The sequence below is a fragment of the Columba livia genome, chromosome 22 (assembly GCF_036013475.1).
Source record: "Columba livia isolate bColLiv1 breed racing homer chromosome 22, bColLiv1.pat.W.v2, whole genome shotgun sequence".
Lineage (NCBI taxonomy): Eukaryota > Metazoa > Chordata > Aves > Columbiformes > Columbidae > Columba > Columba livia.
In genome coordinates, this window is record NC_088623.1 from 6905823 (window position 1) to 6923913 (window position 18091).

Consider the following 18091-nt stretch of genomic DNA (forward strand, 5'->3'; position numbering starts at 1 on the left):
TGAGCTCTAGATTTATGCACTTAAATAAGACACACTGATGCAACCCAGGTGGCATTTTCACCTATTTTATTATACACAAAACATGAGCAGGAAGTTCTACTGAGGAGGCTGACCACGTCCGCGACCAAATCCGCCTCTCTGCAACAGAAAAGGGACAGCATTAGAAGTCACCGTATTAAGCAAGTGACAGCAGCAATTACACAGCAGCGAGAACCACCACCATCGCAAGCGTTAGCTGTCTTTCCTCAGCTTCACATGGTTTGATAAGCATCCCCAGCTCCAAGCACAGCCTAATTTTGATCTGAGACCAGCTACCTGACACAGGTTAACCATATGAGCGAGACTAAACAAAATGAACCCATCCCAGCCAGCTCTGTGGGTCATGTCCAAAACTCCTCTATTTCTGCAGTGTAAGACAGTGTGTTTCCTCCGGAGAGCTCGGCTTGTTTCTCACGGGGTTTCCCGTCACAGCAGCGAGGCCATCACGTCATGTCCCCAACAGGGACGTGGTCAGCGAGGTGGGCACATGGGGACTACCAGCACCGGCTGGCAGACCCAGCAGCCCCGCGCTGAAGAGCGCACAGGTACCACCCGTCCACTTCCCCCTAATCAAAGCCTCGATAACGGGAGTAAAACTTGACTGCAAATACTCACAAACTGGAATTCAGTGGCTGCTCCAGCCCCAGCCTCAGCCTTCTTGTCGGCACCAGCTGAAGAGGAGAAGAATGCGTTACTGACCACATACGGCGCTCCTGCTTGGAATCAAAGCTTTACTATCAAAGACGACTAAAACTGAGGCTAAATATAGCAAAGTAAAATAGCTGTTATTGAGACTGTTAGAGAGCTACTGAACCCACCCCAGAGAAAACCCCCCAGTCCAGGCTGACAGAATTCCAGAACAGACTCATACCCATAGGCAGATACAGATGAAGTCTGTTGTGCGAATGCCTAAGTTACGCTAATAGTCTGATTTTGCCCTTCTCTTCTTGAGAGGAGGGCAATACTGAAGACAACTCTCCCAAAGAGATGACCTTCACTAAGACAAGGTCAGCCTGATGCTTGCACAGCAACACGAGGGACACTCACGTGGGACGGCGCTGCGTCTGTACGTGTCCCTGTCAGCTTCTCCCCGAGTGAGACGTGCAGGGCGCTCGCCTTCCAGACCTACAAGGGAAAAGAGCAAACGCTTTGCTTATCCAGGACACAAACCACTCATTCCACGGGTGAGCCTGCACCTCAAGGTGGAAACAGCTCCCCAGTTCAGTATTAGATCTACCAGCAGAACTGCATCTGTGACAGCTCAGTGTACATAAACCTCAACAAAAATGTGACATCATAAGAAAAACTTCACTTTAAGGGTGAAATCTGCTAAAGCGCACCAGCTGGTGCTTAGGTTGAAGGTAAATAATGTGAAAAACAGATTTTGCAGCATCATCTCAGTAGTTTTCCAGCCTTCAAACAAGAGCAAAAAATTAGCGATAATAAAAAAGCAGAAATACAGGGAATCTGTCACGTCCAACAAGCTTGTTCACAGCTAAGTCACAACTGCACGATATTCTGACCGCAACGTAAACCAAAGCTGCACTATCAGTGTGACAAATCCTCCGCAATGGAGTGGGTTAATAAACTAAAAGCAGATTATCTATGTAACATCAGATTAATATCAGACAAGACACTTGCAGGAAAGAAAGATGTGGGGGAACCCCCTCTGCGCCGCTCTTGGGGGGTTCACCCTGGGCAACGGTGAAACCCAGGTTGGACGGAGCTCGGGTGGAAGGTGTCCCTGCCCACGCCGGAGGGGAGTGGATGATCTTTAGGGTCCTTTCCAACCCAAACCATTCCACGATTCTGTGGAATACGTTCCCACAGCACCAGGCCAAGGTCTCCACGCACAGGCGTAAGACACGGTGTACCCACAGTCCCACTCACTGCAAGACCTGCAGAGGTGAAGAAGACCCACGCGCTTGGATTCTGCGCCACCTTCCACACGCGCCTCTGCGACTCCTGGTCCACTGCAGCCTCGGGCAGGGAGTCAGAGAACAGCGCAGAACGGACCGGCTGTGCCGCCCAAGCAGCCGGCCCCGCCGGCTGCGGACCAGAGCTCACCAGCACCGCCCTGAAAGGGCTGAGGTGCTGCACAGCGGAGCCTCCTCGCAGCACAAACCCGAGTACATTTCAGACAGGGACTGGCAGCTCCACCTCCCGTTAGACATGCAGTTTCTTTAGCTCGCTGGATAAACACAGCATCTGAAGAATAAATTGGGTAACACCCAAAGCTACTCAGAGATCAAAGAAACCATCACCTTCCTGGCTTTGATGCAATGCTTTCCTTTGAAGCAGATGATGCTCCCGTTTTGTTAGGCTGAACAACAACTGGCAGGAGACGGAGGGGAAGCCCTCGGCATCCCGTGCCCGCAACCTCCATCCCTAGTTCATGCCCAGCACCTGCTGACGGGACATGATGTGGCTCAGATGCAGGAAGAGCAGACTCCTGACATCTACCAGAAACAGCTTTGTCACACAGGATTCTCCTTTCACAGAGCGAGTCCTTCGAGGGCAGGATGACATCCTACAGCATTACTCTTGGTAAACACAAGAGGCAGCTCCACACAAGGCAAACAGACCCCCGCATCTCCTGCCTTGAGGGGGAAGAAACATTTCTTGCCCCAAGAGAACTGGCAATGCTGTTTTTCCTTTGAGTCATCAAACCTGTCCCTGTGCGCTGCACCTGAGTTTGAGTTTGTTCCCCATCTTGGCAATCCAAGCCCACTCAGCTTCCACACAACAGCCTCTCCTGTCACTTTGCTATGGATAACTCAGCCAGAGACAAGGTTCTCTGTGGCTGCTGGATGAGACCGGCAGCGCGCACACGGTCTCCCCAGCAGAGCACTGCAGTGACTGCTGCAGGCTCTGCCCAAAGCCAAGACCAGCACTTGGAAAGCCCTGTCAGGAAGGGCCCCCCCCGCCTCAGACCTCGCTGTGCCTGGGCACCAGCCGCCCCGCGATCCGCAGCCCGCGGTGCCGGTGGGCGCTCAGCAACTCCAGGCCCTGGTGCTACCAGAGAAGGCCAAGTCCCAACTCGCAGCATTTCTCAGTCAGTCTCGCAGCTTTCTTTACCACTCTCCCATTTTCCAGCAGGCCAGTGGCCACCAGAGCAGCACCAAATACAAAACAATAAAACCTACAAGTCTCCTCAATCTGTTCACGTTCATACATCCCAAACTCACGGTGACTGAGCCAGGCTGCTCTGGAAGCAGACGTCCAGCTGAGAACCCACCACACCTGCCCTAACAGCTCCACCTCCGCCCCGCAGCCCCGGCCCCCGGCGCCGTCGGCTCGGGCCCCGCTCACCTTTGGGCCGTGGTCTGCCGGTCTCCGGGCGGCTGCGGCGCAGGGTGGCGGGGACGATCTCGGGGGGCAGGTGAAGGTAGTCGCGCAGGTACTGGATGCCCTCGTTGGTCAGGTACCAGTAGAAATGCCTCCACGCAAACTGCTCTTTCACGTAACCACGGGATTTCAGAGACTAGAGAGAGAATTCTCCGTTACTTCGTGTACGATCTTATCGTCATTCAATATCTCCGATCGACACCATCACCGGGCTTTTTTATGAACACAAGAGCTTATCAGGGGTACGTGGGGAGCAAATATTTAGAAACCGATACAAGCTCACATGCAGAGCACAAAATTACAGCATCATTCCCATTGAGAAAATGTGGATCGTGTTTCTCCCTTGAGAGAATACACAGCTACCGCGCGTGGAGGTATTCCAGTTCCAAAACAGAGCTAGACAAGGACATCAACAAAAGAATAACCTGTGGTCTGTGGGGAACAATAAATCAGAGAGGAGACCGCAAAAATCAGGAAAACGGGAAAACAACTGTTATAGGGAAGAATCATCAAATGCAAGGCAACGAGTGACGACGTTTGTTCGACAGCAGTGGATACGTTAATTCCCGGTTCACAAGGCCAGCGCGCCCCGCCGCACCTGCATGGCTTTCATGACGTGGAGGTTGGGCACGTTCTTGTCCACGAGCTCGGGGTGCTTCGGCATGTGGACGTCCTTCTTGGCCACCATCACTCCCTCCTTAAAAAGGAGTTCGTAGATGGCAATTCGGTTCTTCTTGGGCATCAACATCTAAAGAAGAGTAAGTGGCATGCGATAAACATTGGTGATTTAAAATTAACACACGCAGGAGTCTGCCAGAAGTAACAAAACACGAACACTGCTAGTTGGTACGACAAGCCCCAGCGGCGCCCCCACGTTACTGTCTCCTGCAGGAACCCCCGCGTTGCTTTCCGCCCCGGCCGCTCGCTGCAGAGGAAACCCCAGCAGCTCAGCGCTGCCCGTGCACACTGAATCACGTCCCCGCGTTTTCAACCGTGAGCTGTCCCGTGTCAAAGCGAGAGGCGCGGCTCGGGTGAGGGCGCGCTCCGCTTCACCGCCAGCGCCAGGCAACACCCGTGCCGCCGTCAATTCGGTGCCCTCGGGCCCGGGGAACCCCCCACGCCCCCCTCGGGGCCGGTGGCACCGGGGACGCGCCGCCGCCCCAGCGAGGGCCGCTCGGGACGCTCCGGGCCGGGTGCGGGACCCGCAGCGCTCGGGACGCGGCGGCGGAACCGCGCCGGCCGCGGGCAGGGCAGGGCGAGCAGCCCCCCGGAGCCACCACTGGGAACCCCGCGGGCTCCCGCCGCGGCTCAGCCCCGCGGCCTGGGGGTGTCCGGGAGCAGCCTGGCGCGCCCGCCCCAGCCCAGGGCGCTGCGGCCCGGCCGCCCGGTACCGGGACCTCCCCGCGGCCTAGAGCGCCCCGCTCACGCCGCAGACCCGGGCCTAGACCCCCCCATCCCGGAAATGCCCCCGCGGGGGGCCGGCCGGGGCTCCCGGGCGCTGCCCAGCCGCGGCCCCGCGCCGCCGGCCCGGGATGGCGCCGATGCGCGGCCGATGCGGGCCCGGGACGCGGCCTCACCGTGGCGGCGGCAGCGGGCCCAGGAGCGGAAAGGACTGCGCATGCGCCGCGCAGCCGCTTCCGGCCTCCTGAAGGCCCCTTAGCGGTGCGGGTGGCCGCGGCGCTGCCTGAGCGGCGCGCGCAGGCCCCCTCTAGCCCAGGCACGGGGGTGCCCGCTGCGGTGCCTGATGGGAATTGTCGCCCCTCGTCGGCTGGCGCCACTACAGACATCCTGCTCCACATCTCCACTCATGTCACTCCACGTCCCAACCACTGACATCCCGCTCCACATCTCCACTCATGTCACTCCACGTCCCCACCACTGACATCCCGCTCCACATCTCCACTCATGTCACTCCACGTCCCCACCACTGACATCCCGCTCCACATCTCCACTCATGTCACTCCACGTCCCCACTCGTGTCGCCCCTCCACCCCGGTGTGGCCGCACTGAGCGACACAAACATTGTCCCCAGCCCCTCATTTCGGAGGGGAAGCAGCTCAGCGGGTGGGCGGCGAGCCCAGGCCCGTGTCGCACCGGGGCACGAGTCACGTCCCCGCGCGGTCCCGGTGGCCGCCGGGCTGTCGCCAGCCACGGGGCGAGGAGCCCCGCGTCCCCGGGCACATGTCACCGCCGCCCGCAGCGCCCTCTGGAGCCGGCCGCCCCGCCCGCCGCTCCCCGCGGGCTCACCCGCCCGGGCAAAGGGCGCGCTGGAGGCACGAACTCACTGCGTGCCCCAAAACGTGCGGCCCGGAGCTGGGGCCACGCGCAGCCCCCGCCCGCAGCCCCCGCCCGCAGCCCCTGCCCGCAGCCCCCGCCCGCAGCTCCCGCCCGCAGCCCCTGCCCGCAGCCCCCGCCCGCAGCTCCTGCCCGCAGCCCCTGCCCGCAGCCCCTGCCCGCAGCTCCTGCCCGCAGCCCCTGCCCGCAGCCCCCGCCCGCAGCCCCTGCCCGCAGCCCCTGCCCGCAGCCCCCGCCCGCAGCCCCTGCCCGCAGCCCCCGCCCGCAGCTCCTGCCCGCAGCCCCCAGCTCGCGGCCCGGGGGCCGTGGTGGCCCCGGGCACGGTGCGGGGACAGGAGCCGTCCCCCTGTGCCACGTCCCCCAGCCCCGGGCTGCTCCTCCCGTTTGGAGGTTTGGACACCCCCGGAGCGATGCGATTTGGCTTCCTGTGCCCCCCACAAACACCCCGAGCCCGGGGACACCCCTCGGGTCGGGGGGCGGCTGCCGGCAGACGCAGGGGAAGGGAACAGCAGAGCGGGAGGGGGCGGCAGCGCCCGGAGGGGCAGGGGGCACCGGGGACCCCCCGCCACCGCGGCTCCCGGCTCCTTCCCACCCGTCCCCGCGATCGTGTTGTCACCTTGTGCGGCCACGGAGCCGTCACGCCGGGGCGGGGATTGGGCGGCTAAAAATGCCTCCATAATCCCGCGCTGATCTTTACCCCCCCTCCCATCTGCCGCGACCTTCCCGCCGGTGAGCAGCGCCAGCCGGGAGCGGCCGCCGCGGCCCCGAGGTATCGCCCGCGGCGCCGGGGGTCGGGCCGGCGGGGCTCCCGGGGGGCGGGCGGTGGCTCGGGCGCGGTGGGGACGCCCCGCGGGTGGCGGATGGGACGGCGGGGAGCTGGGGCTCTGCAGGGCGGCTTAGGCTGAGCCCGGGCCCGGCTCTGGTCCCGCGGCAGGCAGGGGCCGGTGCTCACCCCCAGCCCCGTTTGTCCGCAGGGTGTGAGCTCTGCCGGCACACGGGGCGGCGGGACTGAGGTTTTGGGGCTGGCCCAGGATGAACGGGGTGGTGGGAGGGACTGCTGCCTGCCCCTTCGTCCCTGCGGGGTGCGCGGGCTGGGGGGGCTCGTACCCCCCAGGGCTGTGCCTGCGCGTTTCGGGCTGCCCGGGGCTGAGGGATGCGGCACGTCCCGAGGCGCCTGGAGCTTTGCTACCGTTTTATTGCCTCGTTTCTTTCTCTCTGAGAGAGCGAGCAAGGGTGGAGCTGGGGGCAGGAACCCCCACAGGGCAGCCCCCGGGATGCTGCGACAGTTGCAGCAAACCCCCGGAGAAACGCGTCTCCCGGCCGATCCCGCGGCGCAGGAGAGCTGCCGTGCCTGCCCGCCACGCCGCCCGCGCTGCCCGCGCCTCCTCGGGGCCGCTCCTGCGCCTGCCTTGGAAATGGCCAAGCCAGCGCTCTGCTAAACGGATTAGAGCTTCCCCAGCAGCGTCTCGAGCTGCTCCCGCTCCCCTCGGCCCCCGCGTCACTGTCCCCAGGCAAACTCCATCCCTGAGCCAAACATGCAGGGCAGCGCTACTGTCGCAGCACAGCTGGGCCCAGACGAGGACTCTGCCACACTGCGGCTCCCCCACGCCTGACCCCAAACCCCGGCCAGAGCCTTGGGAGTCCTTCCCTGCTCCTGGGATTTCATGTTCCCTTTGCAGGAGCCAAGAGAAAACTGGGGAATTTCTCGGCCACTGGCTTTGCCGGTGCTGGTCCTGCCGTGGGTTCTGCACCAATCCATGACCCCCCAGCTGGTGCTGACCCCTCCTCTCCTTGCTGCAAATCCTTTGTCCCCAGCGTGCTGGTCCCCCTGGCTGTGCTGGGAGATGGAGCTGGGATGGAGCTGGGATACAGCTGGCCTGGAACCGGGATATGGCTGGGCTGGAACCAGGGTACCACTGGGCTGGAACTGGGCTACTGCTGGGCTGGAACCGGGGTACTGCTGGGCTGGAACTGGGGTACCGCTGGGCTGGAACCAGGGTACCACTGGGCTGGAACTGGGGTACCGCTGGGCTGGAACCGGGGTACCGCTGGGCTGGAACTGGGCTACCACTGGGCTGGAACCGGGGTACCGCTGGGCTGGAACTGGGCTACCGCTGGGCTGGAACTGGGGTACCGCTGGGCTGGAACCGGGGTACCGCTGGGCTGGAACTGGGGTACCGCTGGGCTCCCCGGCACAGCTCGGCAGGAGGAAGAGACCTCGGCGGTGGCTCTGCCCAGGGACAGACTTTGTCCCCGTGGGGCAGCCAGCCCGACTGGTGTTTGTGCAACACCTTGACAGCAGCACCGGGGACTGTGCCACGCTGCTGTGGATGAGCCACACCCGCCACACCCACCACACCCAGCCGGCGCTTCCCAAGGCTGAACCCGCATCCGTCTGTCCCAGCATGGCGCGGGGCAGGGGACAGCGGGGCCCGGCACTGCCATCGCTGTGGCCAGGGCAACATGTGGGGCTCCCCGGGCAGCTGCATCCAGCTCCAGTCCCAGGAAAATGGAGCTTTTGTGACCGTCCCTGGGGCTGCCCCGACCAGGGCTGAGCAGACAGAGTGGGATTGTTTCGGTGAGAGCCGGGTCACTGGCAGCACCTGCCCCACGCCGGGGCCCTCCACAATGGCTGCCTTTCTGCGTAACTGCTGCAGAGCCGCCAATTATCCTCCCCTGCTAATTAGAGATGCAAAATAGCCCTGTGCTTGCATGCTCCCAGCAAGCCCCAGAGGACTCCTGGGACTGGCAGCGCATCTGTGGCGGGGGCGAGCGCCGGGGCACCGGCCCATCCCACGCTCCAAGCGGGAAGGGGCAGCGGGAGGCCAGGGCGGTGCTCGGGGTGCCGGAGTGTGGGACCCCCCTCTGCCCCACCCGCAGGCAGCCTGCCCTGGAGCAGCGTGGGCTGGGGGCTCTCCCATTGCTCCCAGCACCAGCACTGGGGGCTCTGCTGTCATTTCGGATGTGTGTTTTCCTTGCCTTGCTGGGGATGCAGCCAGGAGCGGGCTGGGCCTGCAAACGCCCCCCATGTTGGTGCAAAGGCTGGTGGTGGGCAGAGCGGCTGATGGCTCCTGGCATTTCTGTCTGTCCTGCCCACATTGGTTCGCCGCTGGCAGCCTGGGCTGCTTTGCTCTGCTCCTCACTGTGCCGTGGCGCTCCAAGAGCCATAACTCCAGAGCGGCAAGTGGCCCAATAAATCAGGGCTTATTTCCTGCCAATACTGACCACTGCTTCCCACAGCGAAGCTCATTTTACAGAAGAGAAAATGACTTACTGTGGGAAATAGTAAGCAGTGGCGTGGCGAGAGCCAGGGATGTCTGTCACGGCTGAGCTTTTGGGAAGGAACCTGCTGACATCGCGGGAGCCTCGTGCCGCGGAGGCTCCGCCGGCTCCCAGCACGGAGCCGCCCGAGCTGTGCGGAATGAGCTGTGGGTCAGTGCTCCCTGCGTGGACCACATCTGCCACAAAGTGGGTGGCAATGGGCTGTCAGCACTGGAGAACCCCCAAGTCATTGAGATCCCCCCATTATACCCCTGCTGAGTGTTCGTCACCCTGAGCCCCAGCACTTAATGCCAAGAGCGTTTGCTCCTCCCGGCTGCCGGGGCAGGAGCAGCGGGATGGTCCAGCCGTGCTGTGCTGAGAACCAACAGCTCACCGCCCGTGAGGATGGTGCCCAGCTCACCAGCACCCTCTGGTCCCTCACTCTGGGCAAAGATCCCCCGTTACCCACAGGAACCACAGTCTGTCCCCGCTCCCATGTCGGGTCCAGGAAGCGTTAGATCTCTTGGATCTAGCACACCGCTGCCAGCTGCAGCCGGACATGGAGGGTTTTGTGTTCTTCCTGGCCAGCCATGAGCTGGGAAGATGCACTCGGATGGCACGGAGCTGGAAAGAGCCGGGAGGCGGGCAGCACAGAGAGCCCCACTGAGCTTCATTAAGTCGAAGGTGCTCGTTAGGGGAAAGCTGAGCTGGCATCAGGGGCCAGCAGAGCCCCCCGGGACCCGGTTGCATTCTCTGGGCAACCCGATCCCGGCGGCGGCGGCTCGGCAGCCTCATTACCGCGGCTTCTGCAGCGGCTTCGGTTACTCGGCTGGAAGCGCCCGTCTCCTGCTGGCTTTTAATTTCCCTGACATCACCTGTGTGCTGGGGAAATGCAGCGCGGTGCATTCGGGCATCTGAGAAGGGAGAGTCTGCCGCTACCCCCACCCACATCCTCCTGGCACCCCGGCAGCTCCTGGGTGGGGGGGCTGTAGCCCCCCAGCACCCCTACCCCACAATAAGCTCCAGTGACCCCAGGCAGGAGCCCCAGGGCTCGGGGAGGCAGATGGCAGTGGGGAGGATGCTGCCCGGCTCCCTGACCTTGAGGAAGCCTTAGTGAGGTGCCGCCCCCGTCGCCCCCTTCCCCAGCCCCACTTCCCGAGTGGGAAGAACGGCTTCTGCTTCCCCTGCCAGCCGGTTCCCAGCTGGCACATTTGGCAAGGAGGCAGCACTGGCTGTGTCTCCAAAGGCATTTTGGGGTGTTTGTTGCTGTAAGAGCTGTGGCGCAGCCTGAACGCCCTCCCTGCAGCCCCTTCCCAAGGCCCACAGGGGTGACAGAGCCCACGGGGGTGGCGGAGCCCGCGGGGGCAGAGGAGGGAGCGAGCTGTCCCCGGCTGTGCAGGCTGTGCAGGAGGGACGAGGGCCCTGGGAGCGGCAGGACGAGGACCCTTGGGATCCTCACCCAGCTCCCCAAGGAGCCTCCCAGAGCCGCCGCGGGGGCCGGACACCCCCGCGCTCCCGGCTGCGGGCGCCCCCGCCCCCCAGCCCCGTGCCCCACGCCGCAGCCCCCCGTGCAGCGGAGGCAGCGGGACAAGGAGGTGGGGGTGTCCATCCTCTCCCCCGGATGATTTTCGCAACCTTTGCAGGCAGCGGCTCCATCCCCCGTTGCCATGGAAACGCGCGGCTGCAGGCAGGGCGCGTGCCCGCGGCCGTGCGCGCCCCCGCCGCCGCTGCTGCACGGCCGGAGCGGAGCCGCGCGCTGCCCGCAGCCCCCCCGCACGGAGCCCCCGCGGTCCCGGTCCCCCCGGCCCAGGTAAGCGCAGCCCCGCGGGCTCTGCGGGCTGCCCGGGCTGGGGGGGATGCCGTGTCCCCTGCGGGATGGGGGGCGCAGGGGGGACGCTGTGCGAGGACCAGGTGGTACGGGGGGGTTTGCACCCCCCGCCAGGACATGGTGTCCCCTGATCCCGTCTGCAAGACGGGAAGGCTGGAGGGGGCATGAACTTCACTGCTGCATGTGTCCAAGGGGGTACTGGGGCCGGGGACACTTCTGCCACGCTGCTGCGCGCCTGCGTTTGTGCCTCAGTTTCCCCAGCTGCAAATGGGGGGGGCGACACTTGTGCTGTCCCTGTCGCCGCTGCTGCCCTGCTCAGCCGAGCACCTCACTCCATCACTGAAGCCCCTCCTTTTGTCATTGTCACCTCAGCTTCCCCCCTGCTCTTCCCCACCCTGTCCCGCTGCTTTCCCACCCCCACTCTGAGCCCCCTCTGGCTCCAGGTCTGCTTCCCCCACCAGAGGCAGCTGAAATCCCGCTGCCCCCCATCGCCCTCCTCCCGGCAGCCCCGTTCACCTCCTGTCACCACCAGCCCCAGGTTTGTCCCACCGAGGTACAGGGAACGGGACCCCCCACCCCGTGCCAGCGCGTGATGCTCTGATTTGCCGCCTCCCTGATGCGGGCGCCGGGGGACAGCACCGCCATATCCTCCACCAGTCGTTTGGTACTTCTCAGTTTAATTGCAATCCTCATATTTGGATTTCTGCCTGAACCCGGCTCCGGGGACCAGAGCAGTCCCTGCTCGAGTGCTGAGCATCCTTGTTTACCGTGGCGAGCTGAGTGCAGACTGAGGCTGCGGCGCTGGGAGGCAAGTGGAAAACCCAGGAGCTGAGGCTGAGCCCCATCTTCCCTTCCCCAGCCTGGGGCTGACATTCCTGCTCCTGCTCCTGCTCTCGCCGTGGGCTCCATCCACATTCCTGGCACATCACTGCACCCGAGCCCGGCTGCAGGCTCCCCTGGCGAGAGACACTTGCCTTAGCTGCAGATGCCGTGCGTGCCTCCAGAAATTTTTGCACAAGGCTGGTAAATCCCCGGAAGACTCTGGAGGGTGTCCGCTCTGAGCAGGGTCGCTCTGGGGGGCGCAGGAGGAAGGTGAAGGTTTCTGCAGAGCACACACAAAATCAAAACCCTTCTGCCAGGACTTGGACCAAACGTGTCTCTTGGCCCCTGGCTACTGCAACCTGGCAGCACCTGCAGCGCGTTACCCCCCTGGCCAACGAGGCTGGCGTCCTCTCATCTGCACATGGGACGTGTGGCTCCTGGTAACGTTCCAGGGTCATTGAATCCCCTTTGCTAACACTACGGTTTTGGGGAGCACCCAAGCCCTGACCCAGCAGGGTCCAGCGCGTCCCCGCGGCAGCTGAACCCCCGATGCCCAGACGCCCTGGCTGATGCAGGCGGCTTCAGCTGGAGCAAGGCGGCTGCTGCGGGCGCATCCCGCCCAGGACTCACTGGAAAAGTGGCTCCCAGAAGACATTTTGCATCATTACCTACGTGTCACCCCCAGGGACCGGCTGTCCTGGCAGCCGCCCCGCTGCTGGAGCAGCCCCGTGCGCGGGTGTGCGCCGGCCCCGCGGTGCTGCCCGGGCTGAATCCACGGGGAAGCGTGGGCTGGGCTGCGGCTCCACGTCAGGCCGCTGTGGCTGCCAGCCCCTCTGCCAGGGGACAGCAGAGCCGGCCGGCCCTGCCTGCATGGGGACGGGGCACTGCGGCTGCGGGAGCGCGGGCAGCGCGGGCAGCGCCAGCCTCTGCATTGCAGCAGCCTCCTGCCTGTTCAGGGTCGGCAGCCGCGGCCCGGGCCCCGCGGACGGCAGAGACCCCCGGCAGTGCTGGCGGGTGAGCTGAGCTGTGGCAGAGCTCAGCGCCCAGCGAGCGGGAAGGAGCAGAGGAGCAGGGGGCGGCTGCTGCCCGAGGGCACGCGGGGGCAGGAGCGGGACCAGACTCCACCGTCACTCGGTGCCAAATGCTCTGCGGCTTGTCTCTGGCAGCTTTGTGGAAACACGGGGCCGGGGGGTTGAAGCGGAGCCCCCTGGGCCAAGGGTGCCCTGGCGGCCGCGCGCGGCGGGGGCTGGCAGCGCGCCACGCGGTGTCTCGGCCGCCGGCACTGCGGGTGCCGGGTGTCAGCGACAGCGCCGTGATGCGGAGCGATGGGCTGTGCCAGGAGCTGGGGGCGCGGGGCTGGCGCGTGGCACAGGCAGCCGGGGCGGCCCAGCGTGGCGGGGGCACACGCGTGGGCGTGCGGGGGTGGCTGTGCATGGCAGGAGAGCGGCAGCCTTGGCTGGGGAGTGATGCAGAGCCAAAAATAACCCCCAGGCTGTGGCTCTGGCCAGGGAATAGCAAGGAGCGGGAGCTGCGGTAGCCATGTCCTGCAGTGCCCCACGGCCTCTGCTGCTGGGTGGGGGTCTGGAGCTGCCCGTGTGCCCGTGGGTGCCAGGGTACCCTGGCCGTGGGTGCGCTCCCTCCCGGGGTCCCCGCTCTGGCCTTGGGCGTGATGGGGCTGTCACCCCAAGGACACCCTTGCCCGTTGCAGCAGTGGCACAGGGAAGGACTGAGCACTGCGCCATGCGCGGGGCTTGCAGAGGGGGCAGCCACGCGTGGGGGCTCTGCCACCACTGTGAGGCACCGGGGCAGCCGTTGAGTGTTTGTATCAGGGTGGTGGTCGTGCCGTGGGTGCCGGGCCAGCACCAGGTGCCGCCGGCAGCGGGGCCGGTGCTGACTGCAGTGCGCATCGCCATGGCCCCCCGGCCATCTGCGCCGCGGCGGCTGAGCGAGGGACAGTCACGCGTTTATTTTTAACTGGCGGAGGGATTGGTGCCTCCCTGGTTATATCACTAAATCCCTGCCAGGCCCTGTTAGTTCCAGCACAGTGAGCCCTGCGCTGCGCTCCAGTAACCATTTCGGGCCCCCATCCTCCCAGGATGTCCCCGTGGGAGCACTGAGCGGAGCCTGGGCAGGATGGGTATGATGACGATGCTCATGGCCACTGCATCCCCTGTCTGTCCTCCCCATGCCACCCACCAGCCCCCAGCCCCAGCTCTCAGCAAAGCAGCAAAGGGTTAAGCCATGCGGCGGGGCCACGTGATGCTCGGGGATGCCGTTTTTCTGAAGATCAGGACAGATTAGGTGGAATGTAGGGAGAATTTCTTTGGGCAGCGCATCCCCCGCCGCAGCCCTGCCACGGCCACTGGCCCCACGGGGACACGCAGGGACAGGCGGTGCTGAGCCGGGCCCTGGCTGCTGAGACCCACCGCGCTACTCCCGCAGTTCTCTCCCAGCACAGCAGCTCTGGGGGGTTTGGGTGGCACTGAGTGGGTGACACGTGTGGGCACTGGAAGAGTCTGTGGGTTGCAGTTGAATTGGGCACCGTCCCCATCCCTGTCCCCTCAGCCGGATGCTTGTCCCATGGGCAGGAGGGCCAGGGCTGCCCTGCCCACCCCCGTGCCTCTGGTCTCCCCGCAGTGCATGAGGCGGGGGTCTGCCCCACAGCCGCCCAGCGCCCGCACTGACGCCCGCAGCCATGTCGGGCTCCTACGACGAGTCGGCAGCGGCCGCGGAGGAAACGACCGACAGCTTCTGGGAGGTGAGTGCGGGCCCCTCTCCCCCAGCCACTGTCCCTGCATCCCGGGGTGTCCCCTGCGCTGGGACAGCGCTGCCGTCCCCTCCCACAGCCATTGCTGCCCCGTGGCTCCGCTGTCCCCGGCTCTGCTGGAGGGCTCGACCTCGGCTGTCCCCAAGGGGCCATGGAGGGGACCAAAAGGAGCTGGGCTGGAGCAGCCCCAAAGCAAAAGCTCCATCCCTGCACCTCCAAAGTGCCCGGTGCTCCCCGCATCCCCACCCCAGGCCAGCCTGTCCCCTGCTCCCACACCTGCCTGTCCCCGTCCCCCTCCCAGGTGGGGAACTACAAGCGCACGGTGAAGCGGATTGACGACGGGCACCGGCTCTGCAATGACCTGATGAACTGCGTGCATGAGCGGGCCAAGATCGAGAAGTCCTACGCGCAGCAGCTCACCGACTGGTCGAAGCGGTGGAGGCAGCTCATCGAGAAAGGTGCTGCGGCCGCCCCGGGACAGGCTCCCCCAGGACGCCTGCGGGCCCCCAGCACCGTCACAGTGTCACCTAGTAGAGGTGCGGGGCCAAGGGCTGTGGTGTGACACCCAGTTGTCCCCTCTGCCCCCAGGTCCCCAGTACGGCAGCCTGGAGAGGGCCTGGGGGGCCATCATGACCGAGGCGGACAAGGTGAGCGAGCTGCACCAGGAGGTGAAGAACAGCCTGCTCAATGACGACTTCGAGAAGGTCAAGAACTGGCAGAAGGACGCCTACCACAAGCAGATCATGGGAGGCTTCAAGGAGGCCAAGGAGGCTGAGGATGGGTTCAGGAAAGCCCAGAAGCCCTGGGCCAAGAAGCTCAAGGAGGTGAGGGAAGCGCAGCATGTCCTGGGGCACCCCAGGAGCTCCCAGCTCTGGGTGCCCAGTCCGGGCTGGGGGACCCGGGGGCACCTCCCTGCAGGCAGAGGGTGGACAGGGGCTGTGACGCTGCTCTGATGTCCCTGCTCTCCTCTCCGCAGCTGGAGACAGCCAAGAAAGCCTACCACCTGGCCTGCAAGGAGGAGAAGCTGGCCGTCACCCGGGAAGCCAACAGCAAGGCAGAGCAGAACAACACCCCCGAGCAGCAGAAGAAACTGCAGGACAAGGTGGAAAAGTGCAAGCAAGATGTGCAAAAGGTGCGCGCCTTGGCTTGGACTGGGCTCCCCAGCGTGGCAGCCCGCTAGCCAGACCCTGTCAGCCCCCAAAGGGGGCTCTGAGGTGCTTGAGGTCCAACCCAGGTTCCCTCCCGCACCTTTGCAGACCCAGGAGAAGTACGAGAAGGTGCTGGACGAGCTGAACAAGTGCACCCCGCAGTACATCGAGAGCATGGAGCAGGTCTTCGAGCAGTGCCAGCAGTTTGAGGAGAAGAGGCTCAACTTCCTCAAGGAAGTGCTCCTGGACATCAAGAGGCACCTGAACCTGGCCGAGAGCAGCAGGTGGGTGCCGCCGCGCGTGGTGTCCTGGTGCTGCCCAAGCCCTGTGGGGACCGGGAGCTTCCAGGCTGAGCCGCTCCCGCGGCTTCTGGCTGACATGATGGTCCCTGGGAGGTGGCAGGGTGGCAGGAGGGCTGTGCGGGAGCCTGGCGCCCCAGTGACACGGTCTGAGCATGTTCCTGTCCCCCCCCATCCCCGGGGCACCCACCATGGTCCTGTCCTACCTGCAGCACCCAGCCTGCTCCTCTCCCTGCAGCTATGCCAACGTGTACCGGGAGCTGGAGCAGACCATCCGCCTCTCGGACGCGCAGGAGGATCTCCGGTGGTTCCGCAGCACCAGCGGCCCCGGGATGCCCATGAACTGGCCCCAGTTTGAGGTGAGGCTGGGCACCCGCGGGTGCTGGCGGCCCCGCGGGCGGATGGGCACTCAGGGACGGATGCTCTGTGCTGGCAGGAGTGGAACCCGGACCTGACACACACGATAACGCGGAAGGAGAAGCAGAAGAAGGGCGAGGGGGTGACCCTGACCAACGCCAGCAGCGCGGGCGAGACGGGGGCATCGGCGGGCGAGCGTGGGAGGTGAGGGGAGATGCCACGGGACAGGCACGGCCTTTGTCTGCGCAAACATTGCCAGTGGGACATGGGATGTCCTCACTGACAGCCACCACTCTCCTCTGTCCTCCCTCCATGTCTTGCTGGGGTTCCTGCCCACGGCAGCTCCCGCTCCCCTGTAACGCCGGGAAAGGTGCAGCATCCTCCCTGGTGTCCCTGGCACATGTGCTGCCCCCCAAACTGTCCCCCCAGCTCTGATGGCCCCTGTTCCTCCTTCCCCCCGCAGCGTGAGCAGCCACGACCGCGGGCAGACCTACAGCGCCGAGTGGTCTGACGACGAGGGCAGCAACTCCTTCAACGCCAGCGAGGCCAACGGCGGCACCAACCCCTTCGACGAGGAGCCGGCGGGGAAGGGCGTGCGGGTGCGGGCTCTGTACGACTACGATGGGCAGGAGCAGGATGAACTCAGCTTCAAAGCAGGTACGGTGTGTCCCCCTCGCCTCTCACCCTGCAAACCTGCGTGCGCAGGATCGGTCCTGGGAGCGCCCGGCAGCTCTGTCCGGGGAGACACGGGGTGGGACAAGAAGCTCCAACACCTGCAGTGAGCTCCCCCTTTCCCACCTCCCTCTCCAGGCGATGAACTGACCAAACTCGGGGAAGAAGACGAGCAGGGTTGGTGCAAAGGGCGCTTGGACAACGGGCAGCTGGGTCTCTACCCCGCCAACTATGTGGAGGCAATCTAAGTCTTGTGGTGTGCTCCTCATCGCCGTCAGCAGATAAATCCACCCTCCGTTGTCTCCATCTCTCCACCAGCCAACCAGCCATTTGCCGTCTGGTCCTTCACTCCTCACAGTTAGAGATTCAGACATATTTTCCGACCAAGCTTTTATTTTTTTAAGAGTTGTCTCCGAAGAGTATTTTGCATAGTCGCTTTCTTCTTCTTCTAAGATTATGTGAAGCGAAAGATGACGCTGTCTGTTTGTCTACGTTAGTTGATGTTTTTCCGAGCGAAAAGCCGATACCTCAAGATCTTAAAGCCCAACCAGTGAGAGCTTCTGATCGGTTGGTTTTTAAAGATACTGAAATCATGAGCCACCTTCTGATTGGCTAGAACTGTTCCGAAACGCACAGCGCTGGAGCTCCTGGGACCCATCAAATTCACCCCAAAACACTGAGAGGGATCCAAGCACCTTTGCGCCCGGCCTGGGACGGGGGGACCAGCTCGGGTGCTGCTGGGGACGGTCCCATCCGCCTCCTTCCTGCAGAGCGGGGACGAGCATCGTCCAGCCCTGCGCGGCACGGGCGGGAGCAGAGCTGGAGGAGGAGGAGGAGGAGGATGAAGGCTCGGCACGGGCAGCAGACTCCGGCCCGGGCAGCTCTTCCCGGCACATCTCCTCATCTTCCTCCAACCGTCACCCCGGCAGCACCAATGGCATCGCCTTCCCGCCTGCTCCCCCGCTCCTCTCCTGCCCCCTCCGTGGGTCTGGGAATTTCTTGGCCCCAGGAACCCAGCGTTCCGGTGGAGGCAGGAGATGCGCCACGCGCTGGGCATGGCCCCACGTCCCCTGCCAGGCGCGCAGACGGGAGAAAACCACAAAACAGTCAGAAAAAACCCAACCAACCACCTGTCTCAGCAATGCACCCCGGTTTTTTGTACATTGATTGTGTAATTTAAGAAGTATATATATGATATATATATATCGTGATTGTATTAACGTGGATACAACAAAAAGCAGCAAGCGAAAATAAC

General features: G+C 64.0%; 2 protein-coding genes across 6 annotated transcripts; one reads left to right on the forward strand and one right to left on the reverse strand.

Moving 5' to 3' along the window:
- Positions 1-49: 49 nt before the first annotated feature.
- On the reverse strand, positions 50-6322 carry RPS10 (ribosomal protein S10). Of its 4 annotated transcripts, none has more exons than XM_065038539.1 (6): positions 6299-6322; positions 3986-4135; positions 3352-3523; positions 1087-1164; positions 655-752; positions 50-138 (listed from the first exon to the last, which is right to left on the reverse strand). In XM_065038539.1, exons 2-6 carry the CDS (start codon positions 4133-4135, stop codon positions 97-99), a joined length of 540 nt encoding a protein of 179 aa, XP_064894611.1. In that variant the 5' UTR covers positions 6299-6322; the 3' UTR covers positions 50-96. The 4 variants fall into 4 exon arrangements, with proteins under 4 accessions (XP_064894611.1, XP_064894607.1, XP_064894609.1 ...); XM_065038535.1 differs by lacking the exon at positions 6299-6322 and adding an exon at positions 4965-5111; XM_065038537.1 differs by lacking the exon at positions 6299-6322 and adding an exon at positions 4965-5110 and having other exon boundaries at positions 655-710.
- Positions 6312-18090, forward strand: PACSIN1 (protein kinase C and casein kinase substrate in neurons 1). Of its 2 annotated transcripts, none has more exons than XM_065038513.1 (10): positions 6312-6451; positions 14231-14351; positions 14662-14818; positions 14949-15184; positions 15337-15492; positions 15617-15792; positions 16046-16166; positions 16244-16368; positions 16628-16821; positions 16975-18090. In XM_065038513.1, the coding sequence occupies exons 2-10, from the start codon at positions 14289-14291 to the stop codon at positions 17082-17084; spliced, it is 1338 nt and encodes a 445-aa protein (XP_064894585.1). In that variant the 5' UTR covers positions 6312-6451; positions 14231-14288; the 3' UTR covers positions 17085-18090. The 2 variants fall into 2 exon arrangements, with proteins under 2 accessions (XP_064894585.1, XP_064894584.1); XM_065038512.1 differs by lacking the exon at positions 6312-6451 and adding an exon at positions 10597-10753.
- Position 18091: the final 1 nt, after the last annotated feature.